The following is an 18,173-nucleotide window of genomic DNA, read 5'->3' on the forward strand; positions in this document are numbered from 1 at the left end:
GGCCTTTTCATGCGGGCCCATCATGCCATCAAACGAAGCTTTGGCCGTGTTTGTCCAGGAGCGCCGGCGACACAGGATCGACACTCAGCCGGCTAACCCAAAGCTCCTGTGCTGGTCTGCTCCTGGGACCAAGTTGCTCCACTTGGTCCCAGAGGTCACCGAGAGCAGGTCCGACGAGGCAGCACCCATGGGCAATGACAGGCGCATCTGGTGGCACCACCGCCGTATGCCCAGCTGCTCACCCTGTGGGGCAGTTCTGCTCTATTAGTTGGGGTCACTGTTGGTCAGAATTGACTTGACGACACACAACAAAATACTTTGTTTTTGATATTCATAGCCTCTACCTCTGCCAAGAAATGATGATGCGTGTGATTAATTTGAACACCAAACCACACGGGTCTTTGTTTAATCTACCTGGATCATGTTCTTGCTGTCTCCACTTCCCCATGGTCTTCTTTCTGGTGTCTGTTTTCTGATTTGTATGGAGTCACATTTGGGATAGTGGTTTATGTATTGGGCTGCTAACAGCAAGGTTGGCGGTTCTAATCTACCAGCACACAGAGAAAGAAAGACGAGGCTTTCTGTTCTCATAAAGATCACAACCTTGGAAACCCACAGGGGCAGTTCTACTCTACTCTCCGCGGTCACTCAGTCTGAATCGCCTTGGCGGCATTGAGAGGGGGCGCGAGGCTGTCTTGTCACTTGTTTTTACTATGTGTTCTTTACTTCGTGATAGATCTGAGGCCACTGCCCAGCCTCATAAAATCCCAGTGGGAAATGGTTCCTTTTGAAATCGGGGTGAGAACAGATTACCCCAGAGAAGGACTTAGGAACTTGAACACTCATTTCATTTCCGTTTCCTCTTGTCTTAAGAGCAGACCTTCAAACTATTTAAAAATATATTTAATGGCTTTATATACTGGGAAATAAAGAGCAGACCTAAAGTAGCCCTCTGCCCCGCTCACCTGAGCCCAGGTGCAGCCAGTGTGTGCCCCTCCTCCTCCAGGCCAGCAGGTCTCTGGCGGGCCCTTGTCCTCAGAGATGGCAAATCAAAGGTTTGCTTGTTGGAGCGTGTCGGCAACCACGGGAGTCTCTGATCTCCTTCAGCTCCTCATTGGAGGCCTCTTAATTATGGGGGTCAGCCTTGCCTGGTGATGCCAATTTGGCAGGAAAAAACTACCCTGCTTCTGCCTTCAACAGTGGTCATTGTGTGCTGTGACGTCAATTCGGACTCAGCCACTCTGCAGGACGCTACCCCATAGCGTTCCTGAGGCTCCCCCTCTTTCAAGTCTTTCTCTTGCCCAGCTGCTGACGAGTTTCAACAGCCGGGCTGTCGGCCAGCAGGCCCTCATGTTCACCACTGTGCCACCAGGCATCTCCTGTTGGCCTGAGCTTGATTTCCTGATCTGGGAAAAGCGGGACACGGGGTACTGATCTGGGAGATGGGAGAGGCAGGTGCTGTGAGACTCCGAGCTTGTGTCTGTTGTTAAGGGACATTCTGAAAGACACTCTGGCCCTCATCCCCAGGCACAGTGGCCTGACCTTTCACCCTACCTTGGCTCCCTTTGAACTTGCACTCTCTGATGAAGGGCAGTGCCCTTAACTGTTGGTTCTTTTCATCCATCCAGCAGGTGTAATTAGCTTTGTGTTACAGGTAGAAAAACTGAGACAGAGGGACTCCAGAGAATTATAGGTCTGTCTGAATCAGAGCCCATGAGACTGGCAGTTCCAGAAATACAGGTCACCTTTCTAGGTGGACAGCAGGATTCTTTAGGATGCACATGGATCGGAGACTCCATCTGTGACCATGAAACGCCTTCTCCTTTGCACTGTCAAAAGCAAGAGCTTTTTAAATGCATGTAGACTCTGCCTGGCCTCTGCCCCCTGACCATCAGCCTTCAGCTGGTGCTAGGAGACGGTCCCTCTGTTGTGGAGTCCTCAGAGCCGGAAACGGCCTGCAGGATCAGCTCTCCTGTAGGGCAAGGGGGTGGACCTGCCCTGATGTCACTCCAGTTGCCCTCTGAGAGCCCAAGGCCAGCGACATCTCTCATATTTGCTTATTTTGAGCACTGTCCTGATGGATGCCCTCCTTCCCCACAGCACCTAGTGTTCGGAGCTGCTGAGTGTCCAAACGAAATGTGGGCCTTGTGAAATGTGCTGGCTAGGGGAAACTTCCCACCAAGGTGGCATCTGGAGAAGGCTGGAACAGGGGCAGAGAAGGAAATCAGGCAGAGGGGACAGTGCCTTGCAGAGTTACAGCTGTGGGGTTCAGGAGCCCCTGAGGCAAGGACAGAGGGCAGAGAGCAGTGGTATGAAGCCTGGCCTGCCAACGTCCCTGGAGTCCATTCCACAGAGGGACGGAAAGAGCAGGGACACGATGCCCAGAGGGCCTAGCGACTTTCTTTCACAATCCCATTTTCCCTGACACACAACTCTTTGGGGTTCTCACGCCTGCATCTCTGCTGACAGACACTGCCCAGCTCACGGATTTTTGTCTTGGCAGGTCACAATTGCCGGTCTGGAAGGGGCTGGCGATATCGTGTCTGTCTCCTGCACGGCAAGTGAGATCTTCCTCTTAAAGGGAGACAGGAACATCATCCGGATCTCCAGCAGGCCCGAAGGCTCTGCGTCTGGAGGTTGGTACCTGGCGTAGAACGACTGTCGCACCTGAGGGTCTAGAACTCGGCTACAGGCCAGTGCGTCTTCTCTTGTTCTGGTCACTGTGCGTCCCTGTCGGTGTACTTAAACAGGGAGGCTTTGGGAGGGCCCCCTGTGGGGCTCACAATCGTGTTTCCAGTACTTTCCTTGGACGTGGCCTCATTTCAGGGCTTGTTCCTGATGGTGGCAGCAGACACTTTTGTCACTTAGCCTGTGCTTGTTCTGTGCCAGAGACTGGGCTAAACATGGAGCATTCACAGTCCCTTCATGTGAGACCAGCCCCACCAGGAAGGCACTCATGCCAGGGATAAAGGTGGAAGGTGTGGCCAAGGGCACTGCCACCGTGGACCAGGTGTCCTGGCCAGGAGCATCTGGCTGGCCCCGGAACCCCGTGTTAGTGTAGCCCCAGAGTTTGCAGGGAGGTCTTGCAGGCATCTGGTTGGACTCCTGGGACAAGACATCTGGGCATCTCAAGATAGGTCTCCCTGCCAGGCCGTCTTCTTCCCATGATGGGTGGCAGGGCCACTCCGCACCAGCTCACAGGCCAGGCACCATCAGTATGCAGCTCCACGACCCCACCTACCACGCGCTGGCAAAGCTGTGGCCTGTATTTGCACATTCTGACTCCTACCCAATGAGCCCGTCTCTCTTCGCTGCCTCGAGTGTCCATCGGCCTTGTTAGTAGTTGTGATTGGTTTACTCTAGCTTCCTGGTTACCTCCCTGCACGGCGTTGCTGTGACTCTCCTTGGCCCCCACAGCTCCTGGGCGGAGAAGGCCCATAGTCAGTGTCTGCCCATCAGTGGTGAGCCGTGAATGAGGAGCAAGTCCCAAGTCACTGGCCTGTCTTCAGATTTCTCTTTCAGCCTCTACTGCCTGCCTCCCGGGGCCGGGGTCACACAGGTTGACCCTGAGACCCCATAGCCACCGCCAGGGGCACCTTTAGCATTGCTTCTGCTCTGGCCAGCACCCACTGGCCGCAGAGAGGGAGCAGAGCCTGCGCAGTGTGGATGGGCTGACTGCAAGCCCCGAGGCCCGCTGGGAGCAGGATGGGGAGACAGAGGAAGAAGACTGAGGGGCGGGGGTGCCATGTCTTCTGTGGAAACTTGATATGAGGTGCCCACAGCCTTCAGTCTTCTTGCAGTGCCAGACCACCGAAAGAGTGGCCAATAGGGAAATAGAGGACAGTCTCCCCATTCGTGACGTGCGTGAGAAGAGACCTGATGGAGTTGGCAGCATTTCTGAAGCTGCTCCCGTCCCCAGGGTGTCAGTCTCAAGAACTGGGAGCATCCATTCCGAATCTCGAGAAAGACATGGCCACGGAGGGAAAGTCGGGATGGACAGCATTCCAAACCCATCATTGTTTTAGACTGTAAATAAGCTCTTGGGCTTGTGAACCAGGATGACCCCTAAAACCCTTAAAGTCCCATCACCGAGGGCCAGTGTGGCTTCCAGAAAGAATAAGGACATGGTGCTCAGAGGCCAAGCCCTAGGCCAGTCATGTCCACCAGAACCTCTGACGTGGAAGGTGCTTTCTTTCCCTGCTGACAGGAGGGAACGGGGCTATTGCATCTGAGACGCAGCGTTTAAGTTTTGATGACTCTGTGTGAATAGTCACGTCTCAGATGAGGAGCCCTGGTAGCACAGCAGGCTGCTCCTGAAAAGCTTCTGGTTCGATCCTGTCCGCCACTCTGTGGGAGGAAGGTGAGGCGTCTGCGTCTATAAAGGTTTCCAGAAAACCTCACCAAGCTCATTGCTATAGGGCCTGTTTGGCCTCAGCAACCCCGTGGGGCAGAGTAGAACTGTCCCTTTGGGCTTCCAAGACTGTCAGTCTGTCCACGAATAGACAGCCTCACCTCCCCCGCCCCCGTAGAAGAGTTTCAGCCTGAGCACCTTTCTCTGAGAGTTCTACCCCGTCTTACACGGTCTCTGAGGGACAGTGACTGGAGAGCAGTGGTTGGCGCGGCTCCCAGTGGCCAGCCAGCATGCTGTGAGTGTGCTCTTCAGCCCCACCCTGCTGAGTCACACCACGGGCCTGCTGCCCTCTGTCAGCACCCGGTGCCAAGAGCTCCTGTCCGCGTGCCCACGGTCATGTTATCAGGCGTGGAACAGTGTCTGGGGGCCGGCAGACTCCATGGTCTGAGGTCCTGTGTGCAGGGAGGGCACTGGCTGGAACCAGACTGCTGAGGCAGCCTCCTCGTGTTGTGTCTGCGCCTTCATTACGGTAATGACCCTCTCCATCCTGAGTGTATTCCAGTGGAAAGTTACCTTTTCACGAGACTGAGCGACAAACATGCACATCTTTCCCCACACTCTTGGAGGCGTGGCAAATAGCAATAACTGTGGGGGCGGCCAGCGTGTGGGCCTGTTGTCCACAGAGGTTCGCCACAGTCAGGACCGAAGAGTGTGAGCGTGTGCCCTCCCCTGGGTGAGCCCCGCGGTGTGGACCTGCTCCTGGTCCTTGCGGAAGCATGTGAGCAGGTGGGGCGCTCCGAACTGGCTATCGAGTCCCCTACGGAAGACCACGGTCACCCTGCTGTCTTTCTTGTGTTGACACAGACTTCCTGGAGCCATTTTGAGGGATCTTTTGTGCCGTCTGCACGCATTCGGGCTTGTGACTCGTTATTTTGCCAATGTCTTTACAGTTAGACCTGCTCATCTCTTTAACAGCGGGAGCCTCAGTCCCTCTGATGGCCAGCGCCGGGGGCCAGGCTGACCGAGCATCCGCTTCCCCTTGGGTAGCCTGTCCTAACTCAACTCTTCTTCCTCAGGTCTGGAAACACCAGGGTGTGCCGAGCGAGTCCATGTGCAGCTCTCAGAGAAGCCGCCCGGGCCCCCGGTCTCTGAGCTGCGGCGCCGGGGCTGCTCAGTGGCCAGCTCTGTGGCCAGCGAGCCCCGGAGCCGGAGCAGCTCGCTCAACTCCACGGATAGCGGCTCTGGGTTGCCGCTGCCCTCCGGCCCCCTCCCCACCCCCGAGCCCAGGCTGGGCAGCCAGCCCTCCTCACAGAGATTCAGCCTCATCAGCTCAGAAGACTTTGACCAGGAGCTTGTGGTGAAGCCCATCAAGGTGAAGAAGAGGAAGAAGAGGAGGAAGCCAGGTCTGGCAACACACAGACTGCCCAGCTCCCACTCTGTCTGGGTCCCAAGTGTCTCTCTGAGCCAGCAGCAGTGCCTCACACTGAGTACAAACACGTACACACACACAAACACACACACACACAGTGTCTCCCTGAGCCAGCAGCAGTGCCTCACACTGAGTACAAACACACACACACACACACACACAGTGTCTCCCTGAGCCAGCAGTAGTGCCTCGCGCTGAGTGCACACCCCGCCCCCTTCAGAGCTGAGGAAGGCTCTGGGAGTGAGTCTGTCCCCCACCCAGGGAGCAGGGGAAGGTTCCTGAAGTCAGCTCCCCCTCCCTCAGAGGGCAGATCCACAGAGAGCGGAGGGGAGTTCCAGAAGTAAGCCCCCTCCTCCCAGCCTGCAGAGAGTGAGGGGGCCAGGAGTGAGCGCCCCCTCCCATCAGAGCAGCAAACGGCTCCAGGAATAATCCCCCCACCCCTTCACGAAGCAGAGGAGGCTTCTGGAAGCAAGTGTGCCCTTCCCTCAGAGAGCAGGGAATGTTCCGGAAGCAAGCCAGCCCCTCCCCCTCCCCCTTCCCCCCAGAGCAGAAGAGGGCTTGTGGAGGGAGCATCCTTCTTCAGAGGGCCGGCCGGACGCTCTGTGAGCACGGGGAAAGTGTGCAGAGTCAGCAAGCACAACACTTAACACACAAGGCCTTAACTGACACGCCTTGTACCCCTCAAACATCTCTAGCTAACGGCACCCCGCCCGGTGGCCCAGTCGGTGAAGCATGGGCTGCCACCCTCGGGAGCCCTGGAGCAGTCCGACTCTGCCCTTGGGGTCACTGAGTGGGGGCACCCTGCAGCAGCAGGTTCTCTGGATTAGCCGACGGACAGTCCCGGGGTCCCTAAGCATCTTAATCAGGGCAGCTGGCCTGTGAGCCCCTCTGGTCCCGCATCTCACATGCTCTCGGTGACCCCTGCCCCTGGCTGCGCGGGGCTCTGTCTTCACTCACTCTGCGTCATTCATGTGGGCCTCCTGCTCTCCTGGGTCTTTCCTCCCAAACCGCCCCACTGCTGTCGAGTTGGGGTTTGACCCCTTCTCACTGAGGGAGACTCCTGCCTTACTGTGCCTCTTTGTCTTTTACCCCAGAAAGTGGGAGCAGCAGCACCCACCACAGCTCCCTGGAGTCAACACCCTGCTGCGAGTTTCCTGGTGGGAGCCCCCCGTCACTAACCTCGGACTTGCTGTCCGTCACCTCCAGTGTCCTGGGCAGCAGTGTGGACCTACTGAGCGCAGCATCCCCTGACCCAGAGAGCAGCCTCTGTGGAGAGCTGAGCAGCGGCCTGCTGGCGAGCAATAGCTCAGAGACGTTTGGTGTGCTGGAGGCCCCCGGGGCCGCCCCCGACACCCTGGGAAAGGAGGCCAAGGACAGAACAGAAGCCCCACAGTGTGACCCTGCGGGGGGCAGGGACCTGCTACAAGGGGGTGGTGGCACCCCCCTGCTCCTGGGGGACAACGTGGACACAGAGCCCGGAGAGGAGCGAGGTCCTACAGAGGTCAGGTCCAGCCTCGAACAGCCATCCTTCCAAGAGCAGGACAGCTTGGCCGGGTCACATGAGACTGGGGACGTGGAGCCCGGTGGACCTCCGAGCATGCCTCCTGAAGACCCCCTTCTGGACTCTCTTGCTTTGCCTTCCAGCCTTTGTGAGACCTCAGGAGCGGAGTTGCTGCTGCCTGGCCCCAGAGCCAACCGGGGCCCTGCCACAGAGCCCAGTGGGGAGCAGCGCTTCTTCCTGGGCCCGAGTCCCTGGCTTGATGGTCCTGGGGATGACACGAGTCAGAGCCAGGTGGCCAGTTTCCAGTGTGACTGGGGGAGCAGGGGAGGAGAGCAGGGTCCCGCAGTCTCAGCTGCAGCCACCAGTGTCCACAGGCCTGCGCTCCAGCAGCCATCCCAGGAGCAGGTGTCCTCGTCCAGTGATGACGAGGACATCTATGCCCACGGGCTTCCCTCGCCGTCCTCGGAGGCTGGCATGGCAGAGCTCGGAGGCACTGGACCTCACAGACACTCACTCCTGGACATGGGCCGGCCAGCTGCAGATGCCACCGGGCTGCTGAAGGCTGACCAGGTATGTGTGAGCAGACATGGGCAATGCTGTGGGCCTTTCTTTCCCTTCTGCAGAAGGTTCCTGTTCTCCAAATCTGAGCTTGCGAGGATCTCTTTAGGCCCCACCTTGAGCTCCCTGCCTCCTGGGAAACCAGTCCCTCGGCACACACAGGGCCTGGCCAGTCCTCCATGTGTGTCCTCACAGAGACTGTGACCAGAGGATCGGCCACGCGGGCAGCGGGGAGACAGGGATTTCCCTGCCCCCTTCTCAGTCACCGCCCTAGGCAAGACCTGGTGCTACACTGACCACTGTCTCTTCCACCTGCCTTGGGCACCCAGCCCTGCCATGAGTTGGTGACTCCCTGATCAGGGTGTCTCCCAGGACAGGAGGGTGGGCCGCCACCCTGCCTCTCCTTCGTGAGAGACGATCACCTTGCTTGCCACCCTGGCAGGTCTCACAGCCTTTCCTGCTCCTCCACACAGAGGGAACACTGGGACTCTGGTGCGGATGCACTGACGGTGACGATCCCCGATGTGGATGGAGCTCAGACTCCATGCAGACCCCTCCCTCTGCACCAGTGGGCCACCAGCCTCTGGTACACAGCAAGCCATCAGAGAGGTCCTGGTAGGCTCAGATAGCCAAAGGGTACACAGGGTACTCACCATCAGTGAACGACTGCCCCAAGGGCTGCCTCCTGCACCCTGGCCTTAGGCTGTCCTGCCTCCAAGAAGAAGCTGTAATGGTGGCCTTGGGCCTGTCCATCCTCCTGGCCATGCCTCTCGCCTGCCAGGCTCTGCATGGCCCGTGCTCACCACAGTGACGGAACAGCTGCAGTCCAGCCCCACGGGGAGGCCAGGGCTGTTGTCGCAGCCATGGTGGTGAACAGCCGCAGGCCTGGGGACTCGACGGTGTCTCCCCAGAAACTGCTCACTGTGGGATTCTAGGCCAGAGATGTCAGTGGGAGGGACCCTGGACCTTTGAGGGTCCCTATCAGAGTCCTTGCCCTCCACCCTCAGGAAACAGGAAAGCCAGGAGGTTTTAGGATCTTTCAAAGGGGTGGGCGAGGCTCCATGGAGAATGGGAACAGGCCAAGCAGGGGTGGACACCAGCTTCTGTGTGTGGTATTTCTGCAAGACATGGGTTTCCTTGGGCACTTAGGAAATGATAGAAGGAATAAGCTTTATTTAGCTTCAAATGTTAAAAGACGCCAGCTGCTAAATTGGAGCAAGCAGGGTGTCCTGGCTGAGGCTCCAACCCTCCCCTGGCCCCAGTGTGCCATGTGTCCCCCAGGAGGGAGGGACAATGCTTGAAGACGTGCAAGAGGGAGAAGCAGCATGACTGGATGCACAGAAAGTCTCTGTGTGCCTGCAGCCCCTTTGTATAAGGGGTGGGGGTAACCCCTGCACTGCAGCCAGCTCCTTTTCAGGGATCCAGTGATCTGACACAGACGTTGGGGAGGTTCCTGTAAACTGACTGTCATCTGGCATGTTATGGGGTCCTTGGCGGGTGACAGCCCCCGTTCCGAGATACTTCTACCGGAGGGGAGAGGTGTGAGGGCCCATACCTCAAGACCCTGCCCTTGCCAGTTTGCAGAGAGCTGGATGGGCTACTCAGGCCCCGGCTACGGCATCCTCAGCCTGGCCGTCTCCGAGAAGTACCTCTGGTGCCTGGACTACAGAGGTGGCCTGTTCTGCAGCGCCCTGCCAGGCGCCGGGCTGCGGTGGCAGAAGTTTGAGGACGCCGTCCAGCAGGTGGCGGTCTCACCCTCAGGTTCGTGTCCTTTCCCCCCCTCCCCCCCCCACCTGACTTCACTCACAAACAAATGGTGTGTGTGGTGTGGTGGTGCTGCCGGTCTACTTGAGCGTTAACTGCAGGGGGGACACAGCGACGGGGTTGGATTTGGCAGGGTTTTTCACATGGAGAGGGGCATTCGCAGCCAGCATAAACTGCATTTCTGTCTCCCGGTGTTACCTTAAAATAAGCCACTGGACTCGTGACGCCACTGTGGCCACGGGCATGGGCTTCTTGGCCAGAACATTGGCCGCATGCGCTCTGTGCTCTGGGGTCTAAGCTCTTCTCTCTTGTCCTTTCACGCCATCATCAGGCCCCTTCCTGTGACCTGGAGCAGACGTTTCCTAAAGGGCTGGCCTCCTGCGAGGCTGGAGGGCGGCCCCTCGCCCCTTTCTCTCTGTGCTGGCCGCTGCTTGGCCTACTCAGCGGGGCGAGTTGGGGCTCGAGCAGCAGGCTGGGCCTTTGGGCTCTGTGGTTATGCATGTCATGACTTAAGGCATGGGAACAGACCCCAGGCATGTCACCCTGGCCCTGACTTGGACTCACTCGCTGAACCTCAGGCTGAGTCTGCCCCGCAGGCTGTGAATTGCTCGGGCCACTTTGCTTGCTCTGTCCGCTTCCGCTGGGGAAGAGACTCTTGAGTAGAGACTGGCCCTCGTGTGAGCCACGTGGCCTCGCTGTGTTGTCCTGCGCTCCTTCCTGAGTGTGTGAGCCGTGCCTGCACCCCAAGCGCAGCTCCAGCTCCATCGGGAACTCCCCTCAGAGCCCATGCTCTGGTTGTCATAGAGCTGTGGGCTCACCTCCTCCAACTGCTCTCTCTGCCCGTGTGCTGACCCCCGACCTCGTCCTGCTCTCTCTGCATTGACTCGTGCTGCCCATTGTCTGAAGCACCGTCCTGCCACCTTCACCCTCCGTTTGTCAGATTCCCTTTTGGCTGGAGAAGGCCCCTTTGCTTGCTCACTGAAGCTGGTCCAGAGGTGACCCCTCTGTTGGCATCTCTGTTGGTGTGTGCTGACTTCCCCTGGGCACTAGTCATTCTTCACCTTAGACAAGCCCCTGAGTGCTTATCCCACACCTGATGCTCTTGGCCAGGCTGCTCTTCCAGGTGCTAATACCTAGTGTACACTCTGGGCCTGGTAGCCCGGCTCTGTGGCCTCCTGGTCTGGTCTCCCTCAGATCTCTCCACTCAGTAGCCCTGCAAGGAAGCGAGCCTGGCCATTGCACAGATGAGGAGGTGAGGATGAGGGCCGTTAAGTAGCTCAGTGTCCAAAGCCTTGGGGGTAATGGACAGCAGCAGCAGCTGTCAAGCTTGGTGGGTGGGCAGGCAGGCAGACCCTCCCCAGCGGACAGCTGGAAGTCAGAGCAGCAGGGTTGTGTCTGGGATGCTCACTCCCCTTGGTGCCTGGAAGGATGTTTTGCACACAGAGAATTTTCCGTGTGTCCTGGATGATGAGCAGAATTGTCCACCTGCTTCCAGGAGCCCTTCTCTGGAAGATCGAACAAAAGTCCAACCGCGCGTTTGCCTGTGGGAAAGTGACCATCAAGGGGAAGCGGCACTGGTACGAAGCCCTGCCCCAGACGGTGTTTGTGGCGCTGAGCGACGACACGGCCTGGATCGTCAGGACGAATGGCGATCTCTACCTGCAGACGGGTGAGCAGGGGCTGGGTGGGGCGGAACGAAGACAGGTTAGTGACAGAACACTGTCGCAGCAAGGGAGGTGCTGACAGCGAATGGGAATTCAAACACCAGCAAAGAAGGTATGGCGGTCCCCAGGACTTTACGAACCATTTCCTCTTACTGACAAAGCGTCAACACAGGACAGACAAGCTGACTTGGTGAGGTCCAGAGGTGGCTGTGTCCTCCCCATGGCCAACCTGGGGCTGGCCACTGAGCCTGCAGCCCAGACTCCTGCAGAAAGAGATCTGAGACATTGCCTCCACTCTGCACCTGAAAGCGGAAGTGATTGGCTCTTCCAGCCAGGGCGAAGCCCCGGCCTGTGTGCCTGTGTCCGTGTGCTGTGCGTCAGGAAACCCGAGAGACCGCTTGCTCTAAATGGCAGCCCATCTCAGCCTACAACGAGCCCCGAGAGAAGGCCTCGCAGCAGGGAGAGGCACGCAGGCTTGCTTGTTAAAGACCAGCTGTGAGGAGCAGAGCACTCTGTGCATGTGCCCTTAGTACTGTGACTCCTCAGTGTGCAAGGTGGGGGGTGGAGCAGGGCTCCTGCGTGCTCCACAAGAAGAAGGTAGGATTGTGCTCAAGGTGGATCTGCTAACCGTGTCGTAGGGCAGGTCCCTGGGCAGGGCTCTCAGCTGTGGCAAAGGCCAGCAGCACGGCGGAGGCTAGACCCAGTCTCTCAGCGAGTTCCAGGCCTCCCATTGGGTGGCAGTGGCTCTGTGAAGGTGCACACACCACCACACTCTTCGTGCTGCTCCCAGGGCAGGAACTGATGCTGTGCCTTGGGGAGCAAAATGTGAGCACTGGGAGCTAGCCGTTAGAGGAAGCCTGATGTGCAGACAGAGGCTGTGGAGACAGGGTTTGGTGCTGGCTGTCCGGCAGCTCCCCTGAGCATGGCCTCGCGGAGTGTAAGCAGTAGGCTGCCTGAGAGAGGCCCACGGAGGAGAGGGCCTGGCCAGCAGTTCACTTTAGCTGTGGAACGTTCCCTCCCCACACTCAGGGAAAGGAGCCGCTCTGCGGAGGCTGGTGGAGTCCTCAACCATCAGAGCCCCAGGCCCCCCTGGCTCCACGTGGGCCACTCACCCCCACAAGTTCCTATAAGCTGCTACACCACAGCTGTCATCTGCTCCGTTTCCAAAGAGCACCTGAACATGCGCCAGGTAGATATTAGGGTTCCGTTTGGTGGCACCCTTTCTTGTTGCCCAAACCCTAAAAAGCACTTATCATGAAAACAAGCCGCAAAATCCCAAGAGAGGGTTGCGAAGTCCACAACAAGAATGCAGTGTGTGGTCCCGACTGCCGTCCTGTCCATCTGCCCCGCAGGACTCAGCGTGGACCGCCCCTGTGCCAGAGCCATGAAGGTCGACTGCCCGTACCCGCTGTCCCAGATCACGGCTCGCGGCAGCGTGGTGTGGGCCCTGACGGAGCAGCGGGCCCTGCTCTACCGAGAGGGCGTGAGCAGCTTCTGCCCCGAGGGCGAGCAGTGGAAGTGTGACATCATCAGGTAGCCCCAGGGACGGCAGAGCTGCTGTCCACTTTGTGTTGGGTACAGCAGGACTCCCCTTCCAGGAAATCTGGTCCCTGGAGAGCAGCCAGCCCGGAAGACCTTCTGTGTGCCCCTTAGCCCAGGCTGTTGGGTGGGCCGGTGCCGCATTGAAGTTAGACGGCCTCGGATCTCCTGACCACCGACCGCCCCATCAGGAGCTGCCACCGCTGGGCGTTTTCTGCTCAGAACCTAGGCTCGTGTCAGGCCACGTAGTTTTCTGTACTTTCATCCTGTCATTTGAAACAGGCTGTAATTTATCAGGTCCCTTTTAACATTCAAAATTGTACTTACAGAATCATCTAGGCAGGCAGTATGAACAGTCCTTAGAAGTGGATGAGGAGAATCTTGGTTTGAGTTTAGTGATCCAGAGGCCTGTAGTGAGTGCCAGTGGGTGCCAGAGCCCCCAGCACGCTCAGCCACTAACGGAAAGGTTGGAGCTCAGATTTTGCCCAGAGACACGGGCAGAAAGATCTGGTGATCTGTTTTTAAAAATCAGCGCCTGAGAACTCTCTTGGAGCACAGTCCTTTGCGACGCGTATCGGGGCGCTGTGAGCCAGCGTCAACATGCTGAGGTTTTGGGTTTCATCGTGCAGCCAGCCTCTGCTGGGGACACAGGGATGACTGGGTCACAGCCCAGGGGTACCGTGAAGTCATCAGTGCCGGCTGGTAGACATGTCTCACTCACTCAGGGCTGCAGCATGCAGCCTGGCCCCCCATGGACGGGGACAGGGTGAGGCAGCCCCTTCCCAGCCCAGGGCAGCATTCGGAGGACAGCTGCAGAAGGGCCGGGCACGCTGGGCACTGGGAGCTCTTCACCTGTGAACGAGGAGCTCAGTCCCCTTCTGAAGAGTCTTCCTCTCAGAGGCTCCTCCCCATTAAGACGACTGATGTTGTTCAGTAATTCAGCTCCAGACGCCGTCTCTTCTTGTATGTGTGGAGGGGGGAGTAGGGTTCTGTTGCCGTGGCATGCATGTCAGGTGCTCTCAGGGTGCTGGGCGTTGACCTTCTTCCTCTCTTGCAGTGAGAGGCAGGCATTGGAGCCCGTGTGCATCGCCCTTGGGGACCAGCAGACACTCTGGGCCCTGGATGCCCACGGAAACCTGTGGTTCCGAACTGGTGTGGTTCCCAAGAAGCCGCAGGGGGATGACAACCATTGGTGGCAAGTAGGCATTCTGCTGCTCCTGCGCCCCCTCTCCCCCAGCCCCTCTTAGGTGATTAGAGAGGTTGGTGAAGTGAGGACACCTGCCCCCGCTCCTGCTGTACATCTCCCGGGCACCGGGTGGCAGTGGGTGACAAGTCCCCAGCCTGCCTCATCACAGCCCTCTGGGCTTCAGGAGGCAGCCAGGGTTCTTGGTGTTACTGAGAAGTTTATCATCTGATGATAAATAAACCCCGCAGCATCCATCTGAAGGCCTCAGTAATCATGATGTCTAATTCTGAACAAACGTGCTTAAAAAAGACTCTAGACAATAGGTTTAAAATCCTAACCCACAATTAAAGCCATGTCTCTGCTTGTCGGAAAGCCCTCTGAGTAAACGGTGTGGCAACAGTGAGAGAGGTTCCAACGAGCTCCCAGAAAGGGAGGTGCCCTGAGCGCACGGAGGTTGCAATCAGGACCTCCCGTGACATGAGCAAGAGCGCATGCCCTGGAAACATGGCCTTTGCTTCTGAAGGTGTCTCTGATTGGAGCTGAGACGGGTGTACGGAAGCCATGCAGAGGCGGCTCAGGCCCTGGCCGGGCTGCTGCTGCTGTTGGCCTGGCCTCAAGAGTGCTCTCCTTGAGGTCAGACAGCACACGGCCCCTCCTCCTAAGACCTGTGCAAACTGTGTCCTGGGCCCGTGGGAGCAAAGTGCACCTTCCTCTGTGATTAGAATGAAAAGGGGGGTAGGGGGCGGTGATACTTAATCCCACCCGATGTGCGCTGGGGTTGATGGGTGAGTAACAGAAACGTGGACTAAAGAAGTGACTGTTCCCTTCCATCCTGCACATCGGACCTTTAGCCGTGTCAGACGCCTGACAGGGTGACAGCATCCTGGCAGTAGTCCTGTGTCAACCTTACACAAACCTGTGTGCTTGCGCATGTTTGTACGAGGGAGTGCCCCGGGGTCTGGCCATCTGGGCCTGGATAGTTAGCCATGTGGCGGTAGCCGGACCCAACCACAAGGACCACACTGAGGGCTGCTCTCCCCGCCCCCCACAGGTGAGCATCACAGACTACGTGGTGTTTGACCAGGGCAGCCTGTTCCAGACGATCATCCACGCCACGCACTCGGTGGCCACCGCGGCACAGGCGCCCGTCGAGAAGGTGGCCGATAAGCTGCGCATGGCGTTCTGGTCTCAGCAGCTCCAGTGCCAGCCCAGCCTCCTGGGCATAAACACCTGCGGCGTCTGGCTGTCCTCGGGCCGCAACGAACTCCACGTCGCCAAAGGCAGCCTCATCGGTGTGTGTGTGTGTGTGCTGCTGCCCACATGCACTGGGCCCTCTGGGCGGGGCATGAGGGCTCTCCAAGCCCAGCTGGGCTCCCGGATGGAGCAGGACTGCCCCTTCAGGGTTCCAAGGCTGTCTCCTTCACAGAAGCAGGCAGCCACTTCTTTCTCTCAGGAGTGGGAGTGAGCATGAAGCGCTTAAGCACTGTGCTACCAGGGCGCCTTAGGAGCGCCCCCTCTGAGGTCGACAGGAGCCAGGAGCAGGAATCTTGTTAGGCGCGGCGTGGTTTGTGCTTGGCGGTCAGTTTGACTGTGCTTTCAGTGGGTATGTCTCAGCTTGTGTCTCTTTGGTCTGCTCTAAGCTATTGTGGTAAAGATACCGGCAGCAAAGCCTGTGCCATGTGGACCTTCAGCACAGGCACGGATGATTCGGAAACTCGAACCAAGTATGCGTCACTTCTTATGGCTCTGCCCTTCCTGGTGTCAGGACGGCGTGTGGGCTGTGGTTTAGGGAGAGCACTCGCAGCTTCACAGTGTGTCCGTGTAGGTGGACTAGAGAAACAAATTCTGAGACACTCATACGTGTGTAAGAGAGAACTGGATCAAAGAGTAATTGTACATTAAGAAAACATCCCAGCCCAGTCCAGATCAAATCCGTAAGTCCGATGTTAGCCCACATGTCTGATACTAATCTATAAATTCCTCTTCAGACTCATGCAATACATGCCATGACACTGACTGCAGGAAGATCACAGGCCAGTGGGTGGGAAGTCTTGTGAATCCAGTGGCAGTGGAAGCATCTCAGCACTGGCCGGGGTCTCCACATGGTTCCTTCAGCTCCAGTGGTCTAGTGTAGCTCCATGTGTCTTGTCAACAGGAATGTCTCTCGGGGAGTGTATCTGTGTCCTGCCTACAGCGAGCTATTTTCTCTCGTTAGTGCCTCCAAATGAGATAATCAAGCTGGGATCTGATTGACAGGGTAAACTATACCCCTTCACTCTCAAGTTGGCCCCAGATTGTGTAACTATGCTCCCATAGAGTGCCAGCCTCGGAGGCCCTCAGAAACAGCCCTGCCCCGTCTTGTAAGGAGGGTATACACACAAGTCAGAATTGACCCAGTGTGTGTGTGTGTGTGTGTGTGTGTGTGTGTGTGTGTGTGTGTGTGTGTTTTGTCAGCTAGAGAGCCCTTATTTCTGAGAGAGAGAAAGATGATCAGTGTTGACCGTGGAGCTGAGCCCAGGTGGCACTTAAACTCTTACCGGCCTCAAGTCAATGCCAACTCACAGCGACCCGGGAGGACAAGGTAGAACTGCCCCTGTGGGTTTCTGAGACTCACTCTTAAGGGAGAAGAAGCCTCATCTTTTTCTCCTGCAGAGGGGTTTCGAACTGCTGACCATGCAGTAGCAGCCCGCAGCATAACCACTGTGCCACTCTGGCTCCTGCAGGTGGCACAGTGGTGGTCTATAGGGTGAGGGGTGGGTTGAAGAGGTAAGGAAGAGTCTGGTGGATCTCTGAGGATGTGCAAATTCCCAAAGGCGGGAGGCTTCCTGCCCTACCCCCACCGGGACAGCATGGTGGCTCTGCATGATCACAAGGGAGAAATGGAAAGTGGCCGCCCCTCTTTGTAGTTATCTCCTAACACAAAGACTAGAATTCACCATAAAGTGGCACAGTTTACACATGGGTGCTAAGCAGAAGGCTGGTGGTGTGGCATTTTCTGTAAAGAGTAAGGTCAAGAAAGGGGGTGGGGCGGCTGGGTGGAGTCGGGAGCTACGCAGCAGCAGCAGTGCGCTGGGATTGAAGACCAGCTGTGATGTAGAGATGGAGCCATGGGACGGGACGGGTGTTGACGGCTGTGCCTTCTCTCTAGGCACTTACTGGAATAACGTCGTTCCCCGAGGGACAGCTTCTGCCACCAAATGGGCCTTTGTGCTGGCCTCTGCAGCTCCCTCGAAAGAAGGTCGGTTGAGAATTGTGGAAAAGTCAAAACCATGACCTCCTTGGTGACGGTGGGTGGGTGTGACTGCATAGGGTGTCGTGGCAAGCAGTCCCCGAGAGCTGGGAGTCCCTCTGAGCCAGGGGCCCAGCAGCTGCCCATGCCTCTCTTCTGCGGGGCCTCTGGTGGCTTCTGACCTTCACCTTGGGGTGAGCAATCAAGCATGCTGTAGATTCCCTACCTAGGGACGCCCGAGGCAGCGCACCCATCTTCACAGACCCCGGGCGCCCTGCCACCTGCCCACTAAAGAGTAACAGCCTTGGGTTGGCTGCTATCAGTGACTGGTCATGGTGCTTGGGACTCGTGTCAGCCCATGGAGGGGCCAGGCCAAGGGCCCTGTGTGTTGTGGGCAGCATTACCAACACCCCCACCTCACCCCCTTTCCCGCAGGAAGCTCCCTGTGGCTGTGCCAGAGCAGTGAGGACCTGTGCCGAGCCAGCACCCAGAGCGCCCAGGCCAGGCCCTGCACCGTGCAGCTCCCCCCCGAGACTGAGATGAAGGCCTATGCTGCCTGCCAGGACGCACTGTGGGCGCTGGACAGCCTCGGGCAGGTGTTCATCAGGACGCTGTCCCGGAGCTGCCCCACAGGGATGCACTGGACACGGCTGGACCTGTCCCAGCTAGGTATGGCGTCCTTGTGCTGGTCATCCCTCACACGGGCTCTCGTAAGCTGGACCTGCTGGGGTCTCCAAGATTGCTGCCGCCTTTGGGGTGGATCAGCCTTGTCCCTTCACTGCATCACTCTCCCCCTGCCCAGTAATGCTGTTCTGCTGTGTCTCCAAGGACTCAGCACCTCCCCCCCCCCCCAAACTGCACTCTGACTACGTCTGATTGTGTCATTTTGGTGAGGTGCCCGTACCTGCGGTAGGGGCTGTGTCTGAGTGTGTCATTCCCGTAGCTGCCTGCA

At 57.8% G+C, this 18,173-nt stretch overlaps 1 protein-coding gene across 1 annotated transcript in view; it reads left to right on the forward strand.

Moving 5' to 3' along the window:
• Positions 1-18,173, forward strand: part of TECPR2 (tectonin beta-propeller repeat containing 2) — a 61,046-nt gene that overhangs the window by 28,003 nt on the left and 14,870 nt on the right. Inside the window, exons 7-16 of the mRNA XM_075532071.1 lie at positions 2,504-2,636; positions 5,428-5,754; positions 6,875-7,851; positions 9,417-9,600; positions 11,099-11,272; positions 12,620-12,800; positions 13,864-14,005; positions 15,044-15,284; positions 17,141-17,230; positions 17,657-17,890. Coding sequence (XP_075388186.1) covers positions 2,504-2,636; positions 5,428-5,754; positions 6,875-7,851; positions 9,417-9,600; positions 11,099-11,272; positions 12,620-12,800; positions 13,864-14,005; positions 15,044-15,284; positions 17,141-17,230; positions 17,657-17,890 — 2,683 coding nt within the window. The remainder of the gene's footprint in view (positions 1-2,503; positions 2,637-5,427; positions 5,755-6,874; positions 7,852-9,416; positions 9,601-11,098; positions 11,273-12,619; positions 12,801-13,863; positions 14,006-15,043; positions 15,285-17,140; positions 17,231-17,656; positions 17,891-18,173) is intronic.

The sequence above is a fragment of the Tenrec ecaudatus genome, chromosome 14, assembly GCF_050624435.1.
Source record: "Tenrec ecaudatus isolate mTenEca1 chromosome 14, mTenEca1.hap1, whole genome shotgun sequence".
In the NCBI taxonomy this organism is placed as follows: domain Eukaryota; kingdom Metazoa; phylum Chordata; class Mammalia; order Afrosoricida; family Tenrecidae; genus Tenrec; species Tenrec ecaudatus.